Below are 20,958 nucleotides of genomic sequence, written 5' to 3' on the forward strand. Positions count from 1 at the left end.
TCTTTGCACATGCGTGAACAAAACTAATGCACATTCTGCGCTTAAACTAGGGATGTCAAATGATGAAATCTTATTTTGCACATCAAAGACAATACAAGAGTGTGACCAAAAGTTAAATTGCACGTTTTATGCACTGTTTGTTTAAAGTTCACCAACACTAATTACTATATAGAGTAAAATGCTATAATTCTCCTTCACATTACATTTGCATGGATTCCAGCTTGTTGCTGTTATGCTTTGCAAACTGAAAAACACAAAGGTTGTAATGTGGGAAAATGTAGCAAATTCAAAGTCTAATTCCAGTCAGTAATGTCTCCAACCTTATATGGTCTGCACTTGTCTTCAGAGCATCTGCACTGAGAGTAAGGAAACAAAGAGTGCACACAACACTTTGGTATTTTTAACCAGTGCAACTAGAATTTACAGAAACACAGATCATTTGACCCGTGTTTCTTTGAAAGCTTGTATCACATCAGTGATCACCGGAACTTAACTCCTTATCCACAAAGTCTTCACATTATTTGCAACATGCAACTAACTGTGGAGTAAATCATTTAACTTTACAGCATGAGGTTTGAAATTTGTTGTGGTATTTGGTTTCCCTCTTCTGGCGCTGCAACAGAAGTACCACAGTTGCTCATATGCTTCATTACTTAGCTTTGAAAGAGACACATAAAGCTGTTGTTGTTGTTATTACAAAAACTGGGTTTCCAGCACCATGATACACCAGTGTGGCTATTTTAGATGAGTGAAGTATGCCCAGCGGTTTAGTGCACAATCCAATTTTCCCTGGTAAAGCTCACAGCCGTTAAGTGTAAGCATTGAGTAGGAGTTGCAGTGCAGTGGCTCACACCTACTGACGTTTGTTTTCCAAAATAAGCCTCTGTAGTATGTTTGGAATTCTTGTTTTGAGAAGTAGCTTTCTTATAATTGTGTGGGTCTCAGCAGAGGAAATCCTAGTTTAGAGATTTCATAGTTGGCTTGTCTTAGCTGCACCCCTCTGTTTCTAGATTGGTTTGTTCCAATGCCAAAGGTGAGTTGACAGCAAATGACAATTCAAATCAAGTCTTAAAAAAAAATTGACAGTCCAATCAAAGAAGAAATACTCTTAGTTTAAACCATGTTTTTTTTTTCCACAAACTCTGGCGTCTATCGTTCTTCAAACTCTGAGACTCAAGGTAACTGGTCCCAGTGAGGCCCAGCACCATTCTTTCATTGACATGTTGAAATGATACCTGTCATGTCTGACATGATTTACCCTGATCTGTAATAATGAACTTTGTGTCAGACGCAGAACATGCTGGATAGTTTTGTAATTGAAAAGTTGTTGAGACCCTCAGCCACTGACAGAAATGTTTCTGGGCTGTGGGTCAGTGCGGGCAGCCGGTGACTTGACAGCTGGTATGCCACTCAGCCCAAGAATGTGCTGGTCATTACATGCTGCTCATGGTTCACCTCTCTCACCCGAAACATGACTGGTTTGATTGTAGGGTCTGCAAAAGAAGGCCTTTGTCAGACCCTCAGGAACCAAGTGGAATCCACTGTCTCACCTCCAAAAGCAGGTTGGATCCTATAGCCTCAGGATTTTTCAACCTAACAATACAATACGTGAGGCTTCACTTAATGTGTTTTGTTTAATGGAGATAATGTAGTTAATTCCTGTGCCAAAGACACAGATGTTTGACTGTTAAAGCCTAAAAAGACGGCTGTGAATTTGCCCATTATACACTATGTACATTCTGTTCTTATCTGACTCATAATATTAAATATGATATGATTAGTTAAGCTTAATGAGAATTCATTTTAAAGTTTATGGACCTCACATAGAAAACCTTGTTTGATATGCATGCTCGATTTCCTTCCTCACAATAGATCACATTGAATTTCTTTGCCTTCCTATCACCTTTTATGTTGAACCGATTCTTTCCTAAGCATGTTGCCTGTCACCAGACCTCTTGCACTCGTGCCAGGGAAATAATAAGAGGAAGAAAACACTTGTTCGTCACTCAGCCAGGAGACTTTTCTCCTGTTTGACATTTCTCATTGTCATTAACCAAACGCAACAGTCTAGACCAACACAAATATGATAACTGTATTCTTGTCTTCTAGTTAAACTGGTAAAAAAAATAAAATACAATAAAAATAGACATATCTTTTGGATAATAGATTTAGTTTTTCATACGAACGGTATTGTGTATTCTGTTGCTGTATAAATTCATTATCCTGCAAGTTGAGGCATGTATTGGACACTTCCATTCAGAATGAACAACACTTGGCACTTATGTTAATCGTTTCCATGCATAACCACATTCCAGATGTGATTAGTTTTATGATAACTGATCAAGACAGTGTCTGAAGTCAATGTTCATGACAGAAACCACTAACACTAGCACACACACAGAAATGTTAGTTAATGCACATTGTCCCTGTGAATAAATAAATTAAATGAAATGGTGCATTTATCAATGTATTTAATCTTACTATGCTATTGCAACAAGTCTGCATAAGGTCATAAGACTATTCATTAATGCAAAAAACTGTAAATAGGAAAACCCAATGAAATATTAGCACAGTAAGAATAGATTTCTATAGTTTGTCATTAAGTATTGTAATGGATAATGATTACTTGGATTTATATAGCACGTTTCAAGATACCCAAGGTTGCTTTACAAAGTTTAGAAAGGTAATAGAGATGATAATAATAACAATAATAATAACAATTTCATCTAACAACTTTATCCACTAACTTTAACTTAATCAAAGACAACAAGCAAAATAATTAAAAAATATTAAAATCAAAGATAGCAAATGATGTCTAAATATTATTGTAAAATCCGTTAAAAGAGAAAAAATATATATATTTAAATCTAAACCTAATGACCATGAGGTTTATTGATTTAGGTATTCATTTTATATACTATTCCAGTTCATACATTTCTTAAACTGAAATAAATTAAAAACAAACCGAAAAGATAATTACAACAAAATGTGCTTGAGTCATTTGTTTTGAAAACTAAGTTGTATTTTCCATGTGTTACTGGCATCGCTGTTGACCAGTTACAATGCTCATTACCCTAAGCTTTCAGGAAACTGGGTGCCCTCACACCCTAGAGATCAACGTGTTGTCATAGTAATGGCAGAAATGCATGTCTGCCTCTCAACAGGGGAGATAGGGAAAGAGGGGTCCGGCATTTCTTCCCTTCATTAGCATATTAGCCCCTTAGAGCCAATGAGATGAGGCAAGGTACCGGGAATACTCCAAGGAGACTGGCTGTGACAATAGCCCTCCTCCTTCTCTGAACGCTCTTCCACCCCCTCTCAGGGGTGAAACCCCCATAATCCTGAAGGAAATCTCCCCATTAGTTGAGCTAGGAGAACTTAGCCTTAGTAATGACCACTCTATGTTGGATATAGTGTATTTGAGTAGTCAGTTAGTGTGTGTTTGGAGGTAGTGGATCAGTGTTGGAGTTGTACAATGATGCTCAGACGTCCTCCACGTCTCTTTATTTTAGTCTGTCTTTGAAGTGTCTGAGGAATGTGGTGCCTGACCAGCGCACGGATACAACTGCTCTCCCTCCCAAACTGAGCTCCCGTCCAATATAATTTTTTTGCTCTTTTACACATCACGATTCACGATTGTGACCATTTTTTATTCCTTTTATCCAGATGTTGGGTGAGTCCAATTAACTTTATATTAAGTTTGACTGACCTGTTGACACTGAACTTTTTGTCATCTCTGTTTGAGAGTAGTCTCACCTGCATCTGTCCGCCTTGTTATGTTTAGGTGAACGAGCTAGGGACATTTAACATATTGTGGCTTTCATTGTTTCACTATATGACCCTAATACTGTGTTATTGTTTTGAATGTGTTCTGTCTAATCATTCAGTATGAGGTCATCCGCCATCTAGGTTAAGCCACGATCAGCTAGATTTAGCTTTTTTTTATAAAAAAAAACAAATGTAAGTTAATCATTGAGGGAAAAGGCTTATAGGTAAAATCATTAGTGAATATTCTCCTCTGTGTTTCAGCTTCAATTTATTGATAATTAACTGGATGTTTCCGTGTCATGTTGAATGAGTCCTCTGTGTGATCTGTTTATTTATGAATGTGGACCGGTTGGTACCGGACACATTCGAAGTGACGTGGGTCCGATCATCCAGTGATCAGTTTAGAGAACAGTCTCTCCCCTGCCCCCATCCCACCCAACTGATTCACTTTCCAAGCATATCTGTGCTGGCCCAGCTGTAGCCCTGACGATAGGCCTAATAAAACCAGCCTCATTTGCATACCAATAGCAGGCGCCATGTGTGGTTAGCTCCGAGTGCCTCAGAAACACAGGCTGTGAGGGGACAAGGAAGACTGAGCTCCATGTTGGCTTTTCTTTGTCCTCTAAATAGGCCTTAACTCTAATCCACTATTAATTTTGTAGAATTGTCCCATTTTATTGAGCTTGAGCAGATATCTGTTGCAGTCTGAAATTTCCAAATCTGTAAAATGAGTGTAGTGGACATATATAAATATATAACTTATTCAATTCATTTTAGCCAACGGTTTGTTTTCAGGCATTCATTTGAAGGGAGCTGTTTTTTGGACCCCTTGTCATCAGATCACTGAAGGGCTTTAGACAAGGTGACTGAGGGTGCAGGACCTCTTGACCTCATGGCTTTGTGGTGCAAGTCTCGAGTCCGACAAGATCGAAAGCAACCAAAGCTTTGTCTGAAATTCGTGACCAGTGTTTCACAGTCCCTTCTCAGTAAGAGTAGTAAGCGAGTCTAAATTACATCTGCAATAAATAGAACAATAACAAAAATAACTACTAAGGGGCTAAAAATGAAATCCCCAAATTTGTGGGTTGATCAGTACACATTAGTGTAAATCAATAATCCAGTATACCCCAGCCCCCCCCCCCCACACACACACACACACACACACACACACATGCACACATTTTTACTATTACTACAGGTGTTAGTACAATAAGTCCCTTGTGGCTGTGAAACCATGTCAGTTTTGAGCTCACGAGAGAGAGAGACTGTCTACGAGGTAGACGACAGCTTGGATAGAGGGGTGAGGTGGCTGATCTGACTGTGTAAGAGATTCTCTATTCTCCTAAATCCCCCACCCCATGCTGGGATTTGTGTTCCCCCTTGGGACCATATGGCAAAGTCTGAGCACAGACCTCAGCTCACCTCAGCTCTGTAGCATTTTGTTAATGAGCCTAATGACAGAAGAAGAACACAGTGTGACTCATTCTAGTCTAGTCTTTTTTTTATCAGGTCCTTCAAGTAGGTGTTTTTTTCATATTCAACTTTTATGAAAATTAGTTAAGTGACAACAACAGTGATATAACTGTAGCCAGGAGAGGGAGCTATAACATCATGTATCAGCCAACATCCACATTGTTCTAGACTGCATATTATAATTTGGTGAATTAAGAGCAGTTTATGATAATGCTTTGGTTTAAGAACATTTATCCTTTGAATTTTTGTTACACTGACCTCCAAAACTCATTAACTTCTGTGCAGCAAACTTAAGAGCTAAAAGTCTAAATGTCTGGTGCTCTTTCTCTTGTTTTGTTTTGTGAGTCCAGTCAATTGTCGGTGAGCTCTTAGTGTGTGTGTGTTCCTCCTCCCTGCTGCCTAGGAATATGAAAATGGTGGATATTGTAGCTCAGAAAATGCCCTCAGAGAATGACGTGCATGTGGCAAGAAGCTTTCTCACGAAGATTTTGCGAAGTTCCATGAGGTACAGTTCTGTGGCTTCATCGTAATCAGTAGAACCTGTTCCCCCTTTCAACTCTCCTCCGATCCTGTCTGCTCCGTATCCACAATCACATCAATCATGGGTCTAGTAATAATATCATCTTCATTCCTCTCACTGCACCTCTCCCTCTCCTGTGGTTTATTACCTGCCCTCATTGGCATGCCTCTTTGTTCGTGTCATTAGATGAATAATGTTTGTCCCATTTGTAAAGCATGTCAAACACCATCTTTCATCTTACATCTGATGTTGGTTTGTTTCATTTATTTTTGTATGCTCCTATGTTCTGTTTACCTTCTCTTGACATGCAATTCAGAAAGAACCGCTTTAAAGGGTATGTGTCACATGCATAACTCCTGTACAAAGTTTGTGTTCAAGCCGAAACGTAGATTTAAACCATCCACAACAAGATCCATTGGTGAATGTAAACACTACAACATGTTTCTATATATGTTAGATGCAGTAAAGTAGACAAAAATAATTCCTTTTGGAGCAGCAGCAGAGTTGCAGCAACAGCTCTATCTGTAGCTTTTGGTCTACCGGATTCATTTATGGAAGCAAACTAGTGTTTTCCATAAGGGGTTGGTCTCTAATCCACTTGGTCTTTTTTTTCTTTCTTTCTCTGCCCTCTCTACAGGCGGAATGAACCCATAAGCAGGCCTCACTCCTGGCACTCCACCAAGTTTAACGAAAACCAATCAGAGGCTGCCAAAACACAGTCCCCGCCCACGCCAGTCTGGCAAACCAGATATGATGCAAGGTAACCGGGATCTTAAAGTTTTCCTTTGAGTCTGTGTTCGATCAAACTTTAGAATTTTTTTGTAAAGAGGTTTTCATTCCTAAATTGTCTTCCTTACTGCCAAAATGACCATTAAAAGATGTTGTGTCCAGTGGGCTGTAAAGGATGATGTGGAAATGCCAAGGAAATTGTCTATTGCATTGGTTAAAATGATTGAAGGTTAAATTAATGGATAGTTAGGATTCTATAATTATATGTAAACATATAATTATGTATGTACAGTATAAAGAAAACTAAAAGATGGGTTTTAATTTAATTCCTGCTTTGTTGTTAAGTATTTTCTGTATTCTCCAGTTGATTAGATGTGTTAATAATTAATTACATACAATTGTATCTGCCATGAAACTATAACTTAGGCTATAATTTATAACCTGATAACCAACAGCTACCTTGCAGTCTGTTTTGTATTTTCACATTTTAAATTTTCTTCAACTTCTAGCTCATCCTCCACTGATCTTTCCTCTGCCTGGGAGCAGACAAACCTGCGCCGAGTGTCCGACCAGTTCAGCTCTCTTGGGAGTATGGACAGTCTAGAGCATGTCTCCCACCCGTACTCTGCCGGTCAGCTGTCACCTGCCAAGTCCAATAACAGTATGGAGCACCTGGGAGGAGGGAAAAGAGACTCAGCCTACAGTTCCTTCTCCACCAGCTCTGGCACACCAGACTACACCCTCTCAAAGAGCAACGCTGCCTCAACAGAGAACATGCACTATAAAGTGAGCCAGTGGGATGCAGGAGGAAAGCACACCAATCACAGCAATAGTAGAAACAGCCACAACCTGACTGAAGTTGGCAAACCCGATGATAGGCTTACGTACTTTCAGATACCAGGTGTTAACGCAGGTTTTGAGGGTCCACAGATTGAGGACCCGGCTGGCTCCCGCAATTCCACTTCAAGCAGAATCAGCTATGGACCAGTCTGGCACGTCCCAGAGAAAAAGAAGGGTGCGTCTCCATCCCCTCCCCCACCGCCTCCACCTGCACGCAGCGACAGTTTTGCTGCGACTAAGGTACATGAGAGGGGGCTTGTCGTAGCCCACCCTGAAGGACCTGATTCACACGGCTCCTGTAAGACGTCTTCTGAAAATCGCCGCAGTCACATCCTTTCCCTGAAAAATGACAACGATGGTTTTTACCCTTCATCTGACAAATCAAACCACAACCAGTTCATCTCAAACAAGCAGTACTCCCTTTCCAGCAGTGATATTCGGCAAGGCCAACCTCACCATGAGAGACACCATAGTGACAAAAGCACTTTTTACTCTCAGCCCTGGGCTACGTCCGCACCAAAGCCACAGAACGTAGGTGGCTACCATTGTAGCATGCAAGAACTGCCTACTAACACGCCTGCACAACAGTTTGGTCAGAACCAGAGAAGGAACTTAGGCGCCTCACTGTCTACTTCAGCCAATGAGCAGATCACTGACAGCAGTGCACTTAGTCGATACTACTGTGTCACAACATGCCAGCCCACGCAGCCTAACGCCCAGCTGATGTTAGGAAAACCAGACGACAGGAGGAGTGTTACCGGAGCAGACCTGGCACATAGTGCAACTGAGCGTAAATCTCTTAGCCCACAGACAGTCAGCAAAGTGAAGTATCACCTGCCCCAACAACACTCTTCGCACAATAAAGATAATAACGGATATAGCAAGCACCAAGTTACCACTGTACTAGAAACGTCTGTAGCCAATCCCAGCTCTGATGAGCGGGGAAGCCAGAGAGGACACAACACACTAAGTGCAGAACCTCAGTTCATAAGTTACCCTCCTACCAGACAATCTGATCAGCGAAGGTCTCTCCCATTACAACACAGAGAAATACCCCAGGACATCAGATATCATGGTCAAGCGAACAATAAAATCAGCCCCCATGCCACCCCCATGCTGCACTCTCTGTCCATGGATGCAGCAAACCAAAACGAGAAAACAAGAGACACGTTCACGGAGGAGTCTCCTGAAGGCAAGCAGGTGAAGCGCAACGAACGTTTTGCCACGACATTAAGGAATGAAATCCAAATGAGGAGAGCCAAGCTGCAGAAAAGTAAGAGTGCAGCCATTCTTCCAAATGCTGAGGGGGAGACTGAAGAAGAGCAGGACATCTGGAAGTCCACTGAAAGCACCACTCCAACATCTGCAGACGGTTCCTTCACCAATACCTACAAGGATCATCTGAAGGAGGCACAGGCGAGGGTGCTCAAGGCTACATCATTCAGGAGGAAAGACCTGGAGCCTGTCTTAGCCGAGAACCCTGCAGCAGAGGCTTTACCAAACTACCCATCCTCGGCACTGTCCCGTAAAGATGTCCCCCCTCTGCCAACTGTCACGGAATCAGTAATATCTCGCCCGGGGCCTGCTGCTGGTCAGGTAACTCGTATTGGAGGCCGGAAGCGTTTCACTGCAGAAAAGAAGGTACGGTCTTTCTCTGAGCCCGACAAAATCCATGAGGTTGGGGTGAAGGAAGACCTTCCTTGCAATGAGAATGCAAGCTCCTCACTAGACCGACAGAAGCTCTTTAAAGAAAGTGGGAGACCCGGGCTCCCCAATCACATGCCCCTTCAAAGCCAGACGCTCAACCAAGGCAAAGATATCCCCTCCATCATTTCAGCAGGAGACACAGTGAAAGGGATCAGCAGAGAGTATGTTGAGGAGGCCCAGAGAGTTCCTTACCCTGCACACAAACCGTCTGTCCTCGACCAGCAACGACTGGGCACCTTTGCAGAGTATGAGGCGAGGTGGAATACACAGAAGAAACCAGCGGAAACCAGAGCCTCTGGACGGTACCACTCAGCTGATAACATCCTGGATCCAGGGCCAGAGGAGAGAACTAAAACCACCTGTTTGCACGAGAGATCCAGATCCTCTCCTTCAGCTGACATGTATGGACAGGTGAGGCACAAAGTCAGGTTCATTTTCTAATGACTTCAGCTAACATTTTATTGGAATAATATTATTTTTTTAATGTTTTAAATGAGGCGTCTCTTGGCTTCACCCTTGTTTTAATCACTTAAAAGTTGCAACTGTACCAAGCCCCAGAGATTTACTTTACTTCTCGTTACAACAAATATACTCACTGAAGTGAAAGGCACAAAGGAGAAAGCCAATGCAAATATTAATCCTTGTTTGTACATAATGACACACCCTCATCTTGAGACTTTTCACCAGTGGAAAATAAGAGGGATGAGATAATGACTCAGCTCTTGTCATAGCTGGAAGCCTCACTTCTGAGTGGTGGAGAGTTTCTTTATTTTTTTACATAACTGATTGTGTATTTTGTTCTATTCAAATTTTTACTTTATTTACAGAAGATTCCAGTACCTGGAAGAAAGTCTGAGTGTTCCCAGACGGAGAGTAAACCTGCTGAACTGCTCTGCACTGCGACAGCGTGAGTAAATCTTCTCAGATCAAACTTGTTGGTGCCATAACTTCAATGGCAGTGGGACTTTCCATTTATTTCTCAAATATAGAATGCAATATAGTCTAGTTTACTAGTTTGGGATTGCTATACAATATGTACAGTGTACTATTGGACCATATTATTTATTTGCATCTTGCACCACAGTCTCTGAGGGTTGTAGAACAAAAGCAAAACCTCATATCCAGATAACATATGTGTATCCTGTGCCAGTTTCTCAGAAAAGTAAATGGGGTCAATGTCTTTGCAAACGTATGTTGTAAAACCAGCTGTTATCTCCTTACTTCTTCATTATTGGGGTTTGTATTTAGCACTCAACCTTACTTTACAGCTCTAGTGCAAAGCCTCTCTGTACTATTTTACATTATTGTGCTGTTGGTGGTAAGAGAGCTAGCAGCGTTTGATGAGTTGTAGGAACGGATCTGCTACATACTTGGTAAATTCAGATTCTGTTTTGTCAGACTTTTTATCCTTAAACCACGTCCACGCGACAGAGGTAGCCTGTCTTTTAGGTACAAAATCCTAATTTGGCCCCTCTACTGTTTGTGTCAAATTCACTCTCCTCCAGAAAAAAACTTTCTAAATGGCAACAAAAAACATGCCTCGCGAGTGTGATTGGAGCAAAACAATAACAATAGATTCGATTACGAAGTGACAGATGTTTTTCTATCATCACATGACATATATCGCCATATCACAACATATTTAGTGTGATATTTCATTATTTCTCGCATGAGCTTTATCAGTGACAGAGGGCAGGGAGATTGTAGAGGAACAGTGAAGTCTGTAAAAGGGACGGGTTCGGGGGGGGGGGGGGGGTCTGTTCGAAGGCTAAAAGTATCTATCTATAAGATCTGGAAATGGAATAATTGGATTTGTAACCATGCTAGTGGCTCAGCTCTCTGGGTGGCGATGTCGTCTAGTTGTTTGGTCCAGACTAAAGCATCTCATCTCATCTAGCTCCGTCACCATGTTGGCATATAGATATTAGCATTAGTTAGTACAGTTTCACAGAGCTGCTAGCATGGCACTAGACTCTTGAGTAGCGCTTGAGCTTAAAGGCCAGTTTGTACGATTTCGCTGAAAAGGATCTATTGGCAGAAATTGAATATAAAATAATCCTATTGATGTTTCACAAACATTTATGTCATCAAGGATTGTATTCTTTACCGTAGAATGACCCCTTTATATTTACAGCTTCTCTATGAAGGCCGCCATGGTTTTTAGAGTTGCCCAGAGTGGACAAAGTAAACACCTTTTGAGTTTTTATGCAGACTGAAGGCTACCATAGGCTTCATGCTTAGAAGAGGAGGGTGAGTTGAGCGGTATTCAGCTGCAACATACAACTACAACACTAGTTGTCACTAAATCCTACAAGCTGAAACTTTAAGGGAAACATTTATTACAGAGCAGTCTGTTTGAAACTCTCAAACGATCAGATGTAAGCTGCAGAGAATTCAGTTTCACCGTGGTTGTATCTAGTGTAAGGAAAGTATGGAAATATTAACTCCAGCCCTGACTAGAACTGTAGGTTTCAATGGAAGGCTTCAATAACCAACATCAATACGATGAACATGTCTTGTATTGTGTGTGTATAGTCGTTTTCAGAGAAGTTGCTACGGAGTTTACCCAGAGTTTACCTTTCACACATGTACAACAACAGGTTCTCTGCACAGCCGTGTGCACAAGAGCAACAAATCCTCCACATTATTCAGTTGAGAGGTGGAGCAGCCCGGTGCAGCACACAGAGGCAAGCCGTGATGTTTTAAATCGGCTGATCACGTGATCATGTTTACAACAACCTGACACTGTGTCTTCTACCTGTGTGTCACCGCCTTTTCACCGGGAGATATTTGTTTTCGTTTGCGGTCATCCCCTTCTGTGTCAACACATCGACTTCTCCTGAATTTCTACAGACATTATACTAGGAGGTCAGGCGGATAAAGTCCGTAGGAACTGTGGAGCGTCTCATTCTTACATTTGCAGTCACACATGCACCTCCTTCAGAAAAATACGGAGGAATTGCAGAGTTCACTGCATGTCTGAAAGCAACCTACAGTAAATGAAGTGGATTGGTCTCAGTGGGTTAAACCTGTTTTCTATGTTTGTTTTAATGGGCAGGGTACAAGACACCGATGATTTAATTTGATCCTTAGATGTTCCCATATAAATAGCTGACTTTTAATCTTCACATTATTGAACACATCTGACATGTTCCTCCCTTTATTTTGAAATTTAGTGCACTAGTTATTGAATATATATATATATATATATATATATATATATATATATATATATATATATATATATATATATATATATATATATTGTTTGAGTCTTTAGAGTTTCAAACTGGAGTTGAAAGAAGTGGATCATTATCTGACAGTGAGAGTATTTCTGTGTGATTAATAAGGTTAATATCTTTTTCACAAATTAGAAAGATTCTGTTACATATTTATTAGGTATATCATCTGCATCTAAACTAGTACCCCACTTTATTCTTCAACAAATGTCCACCCAGTATTACACCATGTGACATAGAGCAGCAGAAACTGACAGCCAGGAAAATTAATCCAATGAGAGACAGAGTGTGAGAGAGGTTGTGTAAGGACAGATGAAAATGACTCTGAAGAAATTAGATATATTTGTATATTTTGTTTAGCATCTCTCATCACCTTACACACAGAAAAACTGACGACAAGAGACTGAGGTGTTTAAGATTTTAAACATGGACCACTAAACTAAAAACTTTGAAGAATTCCTTTTCCAGTTGTCCAGTTGATTTGCCCGTCCAATAGCAGGCACCTTCATATTTTGTGTTTCCTTCTGTATCAGGTAAATGAGTGCAGTGAAATTACATCTTTTTTTTTGAAGAATATAACCTTAAGAGATAACCGTAATCCACTCCAAGCAAAACAAAATAATTTTCATTTCATCCAGAGTTAACCTCAACTGTTCAACAGCTGCTTTTGGGTTCAACATAACAGTCCGATTGTCTCTTAAACTATGTATAGTGACTCAGCTGGAAATGACTTCATGCTTTGTAACCAGTTGTTCAGGAGCCTTTGTGCATTATCTAAACTCCCACTGGTGAGACTTTTTGAAAGGTGTAGAGTGTCCCGTGTTGAGCAACCTCTTTGTAGGAGCCACACCATATGATGCTCACGTTTGCATGACAACAACAGTGCACAGGACGTTATTGTCATTCAAGAGTGTGAGAGATGAGCTCAGTGAAGTGCACTCCACCCATATAGTGTCATTGATACCGGCATAAAGAGAGACCACAGGTGGGCTCTGTCATAGAGGGTTACCAGACAGACAGCACACTTGCTTTTAATTATGTTCTGAGGCATGTTAGCAGTAAAACTTCAATTTGGGTGAGTCGGTACGATATGTTTTATATATATATATATATATTTAATGTTTATCTAACATCCAGAGTTTCCAATTTTTCTCTTGTTTCTTTTTTCCAAAAGAAAATATTGTAATGAAGTAATGTGATATGATCTGTGTAACCATTCTCCTAATCCTCACTTTGGTTCTAGATATCTCACTTAGATCTTCTGATTTCTTATTTATACAGGGGGGTGGGGACAGCTGCTTGGGGTAGAGATGATTGTGAAGGTTCGCATCATGGTTTCAGTCTCAGTTCTAATGTACACACTTAAGCTGCTTTTAGATATGCACTGAACCCTCCGGAGGGGCTACATACTTTTTGTGGAGTTTCTCCTGTGAAACATGTCTGAATGACTGAGATGTGAGAAAATAGCCTCCTCTGCAGGAGGATCTTAATATCTCCGGATGACATGTCCATATGTTGTATGTATGTAAACAAAAACATGTGATCTTCACAGCAGAGTCTCCTGCTGCGTAGTTCATGTGTGAAAGGCAAACTCGACAGAAAGTCCGGACCCAATTATGCAGACATCTTTTGGAGTTCATGTCTGAAAGCAGCGTGAGAGGACCAGACAGAACATGCTTAACAGAAGCTCCATTATGTAGACCCAGATAACTCAGTTACTTTTCCTGTGACCGTGTTTACCTTTGTCAATCATTGGAGGAACAATGACATCATAGTTGTAACATGACCACTGGATATTGCCGGCATCATGTTTCATGTTTGTGCGAGGTATAATTGTCACGCTCTATCCAGTGCTGAGACAGAAGGAGGGGCTCCACCTTACCAATGGTTGTACACTGGGTAACTTGTCACAGTTTGTAAGAATTCCGGTTGGGAGGTTCGTGTTATGGCCCCTGTCCACAAGTCACTGTTCTGTGTCTTGTGACTGCAGATCCAAATACAGAGTTGACTTTCATCGAAGCTGCGTGCTTTATGTGTTAATGATCTCTGAGAACTCCTAATTGAATCTGTATGAACAAGCATTGGCGTGTCCCCTGTGTGCCAGAAACTACAGCATTAGGAGTTTGTGTACTTCTACCGTTTAGTTAATGACAGCATTCCACTGTGTTTTATGGTTAAGTTAGTCTCTAAAATCATATTATTCAATCTCGTATGTGCCATTAGTTCACTATCAGGCCTCTAATGTTCGCTTTGATCTCTGAACATTGATCTTTTCTTCCTCTGGACTAAAACCTCCAAAGAGTTAAAAGTGTAAATGTGAATCAGACAGGAAAAAGTGATCTGCTCCCACTTCTTTGCACTGGAGCATTATTTATTCCTCTTTGCAGACTTTGTGGGAACTGAAATATTCCTCTTCACGCTGCCAGCTGAACAGTTACCAGGGAGGAGGCTCGCAGGAGAGAGGGAGCCGTGTGTCTTCTCATGCTGGCATAATCATAGTGGCTGCTGGAGCGAGGAACAAGTCCTCCGTCGCAGTGTATTATTTGATAGAGCTGCAGATGATAGTCCGTGCTGCCTGGCTGTGTAATTAAAAGCTTTCTATTGTGCTCCTCAGCTTCTCTGACAGAGGGCCCAGTGACTGTAAAGTCAGAGAAAAGACGGAGGAGTTTGAACATTACCCAGCGCCACCCCCTCCGCCCATGACGGGAGCCAACCCTGACTGCAGACACAGAGCTGCTCCTGCCACCGAGAACCACAGACCCACATCTCTCTCACACGGCGTCACTGAGTGTGCTCTCCCTCTGCCCGGGGACCCCAGCCACGACGAGCCGCCATCTGGAGCGAGAAGGAAAACCCCTGTGCTGGAGAAGCCTCCCCCTCAGAGATCCCCAGAGGTCAACACCCACGAGTCCTCCACCAGCTCCCAAAGTGAAGTCTACACCCGCTGCTCTCCTACCACTGATAGTAACTCCGCCTTTGTCCCCACCCACCCTGCAAAGAGAGATTCTGAGCCGGGCAGAGGACTTGTGGACAAAGGACAAGGGGCAGTACATCATCTGTCAACGTCCAATCCTCAGCCTGCCTCCTCGCCCCCGGCTTCCTCCTACAGATCTTCAGGGCCGACCAGTATGGAGGGGCAGCGCTCACCATCTCCACAGTTTTCTCCTCAGAAACTCAGCGACAGGCCTCCAGTCTCTTTGCAGCATGAAGACTCAAACAGGTAAACTTATTCTTTTATTTCATCTGACAGGACAGCTGTTCAAACTTGCCATAATATTGCTGCAACTTCAAACTTCCACCGTGTTGAGTCAGAACACAGTAACTGCAGCTCCTCAACTTATCGTGTCTTTATGCTGCATGTACAAAGGAGCTTATTGAGAGTCTCTGCCTGTGTAGAATCAGCATGTGAGAAGCATCAAGCCACAGTAAATTAGAGGGATTCTCCGCATGTCTATAAAAGCCACTGCTGGTTTTAGTGTAATTCAGCTAAATGCTGAAAATGTTAAATCTCTTTTAAAGCCTAAAAAAACAAAACTATTTATTTCATCTCCTTGATTCAGAATTAATTGATATCATCTGCAGGGAACTTCAGATTGTACTGCAGGACTATTACAGCGAGCAGAAACCAAAGTAGTGGGAGGAGTCACATGTCTTAGATATTCCAGCACACTGGGCATGGAAAAAAAATTAATTTGCCATCATGCAGTGAAACTTTTAATCATCGTACGACTGGAACAACTGCAACTAGAGATTTTCTCCTCCTCCTCCTCCTCCTTCTCCTCCTCCTCCTCCAGAAAGAGTTTAATTTTTACAAAATCTGTCTGTCTCTGATATTTCAGGATGGAGAATGTGATAGAAAGCCAAAATCCTGCTGTGAAGAAAGTGCCCATCAGGATCGTGCACTCAGAGGGCGTCACAGAGCTGGAGAAAAGTCCATATTTGCAGCACAGCGACCCGCCTTCTGTAGAAGCTGAGGTTCCTGGTGTTAACAGACTCAACAGTCTGACAGCTGCAGGGCAGGACTCTGTGTTCTGCGCCTTCACTCGGCCGACAGAGCCCGACAGGCTACCAGCTGCTGAGACAGACACAAAGTCCCACAAAGACGCATACATGACCACGATCCGAGATCCCATCAGCTCCAGCTGCCAGCAGCCAGAACCGCTCGCAGACGAGCCCCCCAGCGACGGGACAGCTGTGATCACGGGAGTGACAGAGGAGCAGAAGAGAGAGGAGCTGGCCAGGGACATCATGGGGAAAGACAAGTCACTAGCTGATATACTGGATCAGAGCAAGATGAAGACCACCATGGACTTGATGGAGGGTATCTTCCCTCAGGGGGGGCAGATGCTGGAGGAAGCTCACCAGCGCAGGAAGGTGCCGGTCAAACAGTCAGTCACCCGACCTGCCGAGGAAAGGTCAGTCGGTGTGATCTGATCGAGTCTTTAACCTGTTTCTTTACATCAATCCACACAACACTTTTGAATATTAGCTAAAAGTCATGGAGAAAAGATGAAATAACTTGCTGATACTGATGGATTCATGGTTTAAAATGCAGCTGCTTCTCCAAACAGACAATATCTGTGTGGTAAATTACAGCTCTCATTAGTTTCAGTTAAAACTGTACATTTTTATTTCAGAGAAAAGGAGGACAATATGGCAGCAGCTGTCGCCATGATGACCAGCTCTACATATTTCAGCACATCTGCTCCCAAAGCTGAGCTCCTTATCAAGATGAAGGACATGCAAGAGCAGCAAGAGGAAGAGGAGGAGTCAGAGGACGAACTGGATATTGATCTGGCCAACAAGAAGGTACCACACGTGCACACACACACACAATTCAAACTCAACTTCTCAACAGTGTTTGAGATCTCCTCGAGCTTTGTATGTTCTGTTTTTCATGTAGCAAGAGCTGATCGACAGCCTCAGCAAGAAGCTCCAGGTGTTGCGGGAGGCCAGGCAGAGTCTTCAGGAGGACATCCTGGACAACAACGCTTTGGGAGACGAGGTGGAGGCCCAAGTGCAACAGGTCTGCAAACCAAACGAGCTGGACAAGTTCAGGATGTTTGTCGGGGACCTGGACAAGGTGGTGAGTCTGCTGCTGTCCCTGTCGGGTCGTCTGGCCAGAGTGGAGAACGCCCTCAACAGTCTGGAGGAGGACACTACAGCTGAGGAGAAGGTTGGTGAATATAAACCTTAGAATTCGAACAGATGGTTTTTAGGTCTTTGGAGGAAATATGACACATCCTCACAAATCCTAATGCTCATTTCCTTTTCAGCGTACGTTGGTTGAGAAGAGGAAGCTGCTGATCCGTCAGCACGAGGATGCAAAGGAGCTGAAGGAGAACCTGGACCGGCGGGAATGTGTTGTTTACGACATCCTGGCCAACTACCTGCAGGTGGACAGCATGACGGACTATGAGCACTTTGTCAAGATGAAGTCTGCGCTCATCATTGAGCAGCGCAAGCTTGAGGACAAAATCAAACTGGGCGATGAGCAACTCAAGTGTCTGACGGACAGTCTGCCAATAGAACAGAGGCTGTCCTTCTGAAGAAGTTGGACACAGTCTTGGAAATAGCCCAGGACTCAGGTTGTGTTTCTCCAAGATGCAGCTGTGTATTGTGTCCAGTAGAGGGAGACAGAGACAACAAGCTGCGGAGACAAACGACCGGTTTGCAACAAGTACTGTTGCATTTTCTGACTTTTTTTCAATTCACACCCCCTGAAGTGGACCTGCACAGACTGACAGCATCCAGAACTCCTTTGTGAAAGATGCTTCTTTACTCAACCAACCACTGTATCTATTCTTTTTTTGCTGTTTTTATTTTGTTTTTGGCTTTTTTAGTAATTTATTGTAGCCTTTTGAATCTGGGCAGGAGGAGACAGTATTTTATCTTCAACTGATCTGAGCAGCCGTGCTACCCGATGATGTGTGTCACATGCTGAACAAATAGAAGTATTTATCAGGTTTTATGTGGAAATAATCTCATACTCTGAAATTCACATAATCCATCAAATCTGGCCAAATATTTCAATAAACGCAGCGATGTTTGTTAACGTTCATATCTAAACTTGTGGCCTTGTACTATGATTATTGTGCCCTTGCTTTTCTTCTGCAAAAAAGACCAAAAAAAAACAAGATGAAGACAGAAGGCTGATAGTGCAGCAGCCCTGTGAATGAACTGGTCATTTTAAAGAGCACTTGTTCAACTTCACTGAGCAGAAGAAGCACTTCACATCCAGATTTGAATTCAAGTCAAATCCACAGTGAAAGCTCCCGGGGAGTCGTCCACGTCACTGCATGTCACCGAACGCTCTTTAATCCACTTCTGTCACAGTTGTTTGGTTTTATTCACCACCAGAAAACTTTACATTATGATATCATCACATGTATGTTGACCAAGTGTTTTTGTATTTCGTCTTATTACTTCACTGTTTTTTTGTTATTCACGGTGCAGATGTTTCATGCGTAGTTACCACAGATGTTACTTGACCTATTAATAATTTCAACACTAAAAATGTTTCCGGTTGATCATTTTGCCACAAAACATGGGGGTAAATCATTCTTAAACCTTTTTCAGACCTTAAGAATGAAATCAGTGTGTTCAGATGTGAAACTCCTGCTGGAGGACGTTTGTTCTGCACATTTGAGTGTGTCACAGTTTGCTTCATGCACTGCTACATTCCGACTCTTAACACTTTATCAGCTGTTCCCCTTTATGTCAAATAAAGAGTTTGCTGAGATCACTCAATCTGGTTTGATTGATTTCTTCTTAGCTGATATCCACTGTCATTCATTAACTCCACCACGCCCTCCTCTCCGCTGATAATGTGGAGGTAAAATACAGTGACCAGATACGGAGGATCTTTAACGCTCAGGTGGTTCAGGGTGTCGAAGATGCCGACAATCACTCAGATTCCAGCTTCACTGATAAATACAGGATCTGTGGAAAGACGCGGTGTTTGCTGAAAACCACTAAATCTGAACTTGAGACCTATTTTGGTGAGTAAATGGACAGCATGTAAGTGGAGGTTGTATTATTTCACTGTATCACCTGCAGTGTTTTAAATGGACAATCATTAACTACGGCACTGCTTGAACAGATGGGACCGGCTGTTACTGTAGAATAACTCTCCACGCTTCCACTGCAGCGCGTTGTCTGATCATTCTTAAAAGGAACTTTTGAATTTTCACCTCAGGTTTTGTTTTGCTCGATACTTCTAATGGTACGTAATAGCTTTTTTCCTCACCCCACTGTATTTCTAGATGTTAACTTGTTCACTTCCTGGATTATGTAACTACATATGAGACTGAATTTATTCTACTTTGTTCCAAAAGAATTCTAGGGCCTGTTTAGAGCTGAGTTAAAGACCACACTTTAATATGGGTTGTAATACATGCTTGTACAAACAGAGCGGTATTATAGAAACATTGCTGTGGTCATAGTACATTGTAGCACTTAACGCTGTCTCTTATCTCTGTAGTGTCTGAAGTCTGTGTACATACCGATTTTTCAGAAGATTGAATAGTATTTGTTTGTCTCCTTTAAACTACTTTTTTTTTTAATTACTTCGTTGCTACCATGAATTCACCCTGTGTCTAGATAGACTCAGTCTGGAAGAATTGCAACACAGAACTTATTCCTGAACCCTGTAAGAAGAACACAGTGGTTAATGTTAACTTTCAAGAATTATTTGATAATGATTCATATTTTTTTATAATTGTGACCAAGATTTGTCAGATATACGAACATTTAATACAACAGAGTTTCCTACAGCTCTACCTCGCACAGTAAATATCAGATACAGATAACAGTGAAATTGTGATGCCTCAGTTCATTAGATTATAGCTACATTTCATTATATCACTATTCTCCACCTGCTTTAGTAAACACATCTTAAAGGAAAAGTTCAACCATTTACATAAAAATACTGTCGTTAAAACTTTCCTCTCAGTATATTAGTTATATTTATGTCGATTGTATTGAGCTGATGATGTTTTCTAAAGCCTCAGTAGATACAATTACAAAAATTAGGAATAATAAAATGATTAGTGTGTCTATGTATCTGCAGGTATCTCTAGCTCCTGCAGAAGCAGGATCCAGATCTTATACTACTCTATTATTATTATTATTATTATTATTATTATCATTATTATTATCATTATCCTTTCTCTCTCTCTTCTCTCCCCTCTTTTCACCCAGCTCTCCTCTCTCACCCATTTTTCTCCGCTCACCTCAACCAGTCGAGGCAGATGGCCGCCCACGTTGTGAGAACCAGGACTCTTCGGGTTAATGTACAACTGTTTCTCTATAATATTGTATGGTTTCCACATCACTATGTGAAGTGCCTTGAAATAATATTTGTTTTGATATGAAATTAGAATTGAATTGAATTCTAAGAGATTACCTGAGGATGTGTTTATTTAGATTATTTGAGTGAACTAAACCTTTAACGGTTCTTTCGGAAGTGTATCTGCTGTGATACCAGCCCCACTGACATGTTGGAGGATGAAAGCTTTAGTAGCCAGCATGTAAAAGTATAATTTTACATTTGAAAGTAAAACTAGTATATTAATGTTGTTCTCATCAGGTGTGATGAAACCAGCGATGCTGCATGACGTCGATGATGTGTAAGCCTGCGATCAGCCTCTCAGACCATTAGCAGTCCCACTGGACACCATC

At 41.8% G+C, this 20,958-nt stretch overlaps 1 protein-coding gene across 4 annotated transcripts in view; it reads left to right on the forward strand.

Annotated features, from left to right (window-relative positions):
* shroom2a (shroom family member 2a) overlaps nt 1-19,026 on the forward strand; it is a 32,984-nt gene extending 13,958 nt beyond the window's left edge. For all 4 annotated transcript variants that reach the window (XM_053431051.1, XM_053431052.1, XM_053431053.1 and 1 more), the window contains 8 exons: nt 6,399-6,521; nt 7,000-9,448; nt 9,865-9,944; nt 14,891-15,496; nt 16,116-16,691; nt 16,914-17,085; nt 17,180-17,452; nt 17,553-19,026. In XM_053431051.1, coding sequence (XP_053287026.1) covers nt 6,399-6,521; nt 7,000-9,448; nt 9,865-9,944; nt 14,891-15,496; nt 16,116-16,691; nt 16,914-17,085; nt 17,180-17,452; nt 17,553-17,825 — 4,552 coding nt within the window. In that variant the 3' untranslated portion in view covers nt 17,826-19,026. The remainder of the gene's footprint in view (nt 1-6,398; nt 6,522-6,999; nt 9,449-9,864; nt 9,945-14,890; nt 15,497-16,115; nt 16,692-16,913; nt 17,086-17,179; nt 17,453-17,552) is intronic.
* The last annotated feature ends 1,932 nt before the right edge of the window (nt 19,027-20,958 follow it).

Source organism: Pleuronectes platessa, chromosome 9, assembly GCF_947347685.1.
Source record: "Pleuronectes platessa chromosome 9, fPlePla1.1, whole genome shotgun sequence".
Lineage (NCBI taxonomy): Eukaryota > Metazoa > Chordata > Actinopteri > Pleuronectiformes > Pleuronectidae > Pleuronectes > Pleuronectes platessa.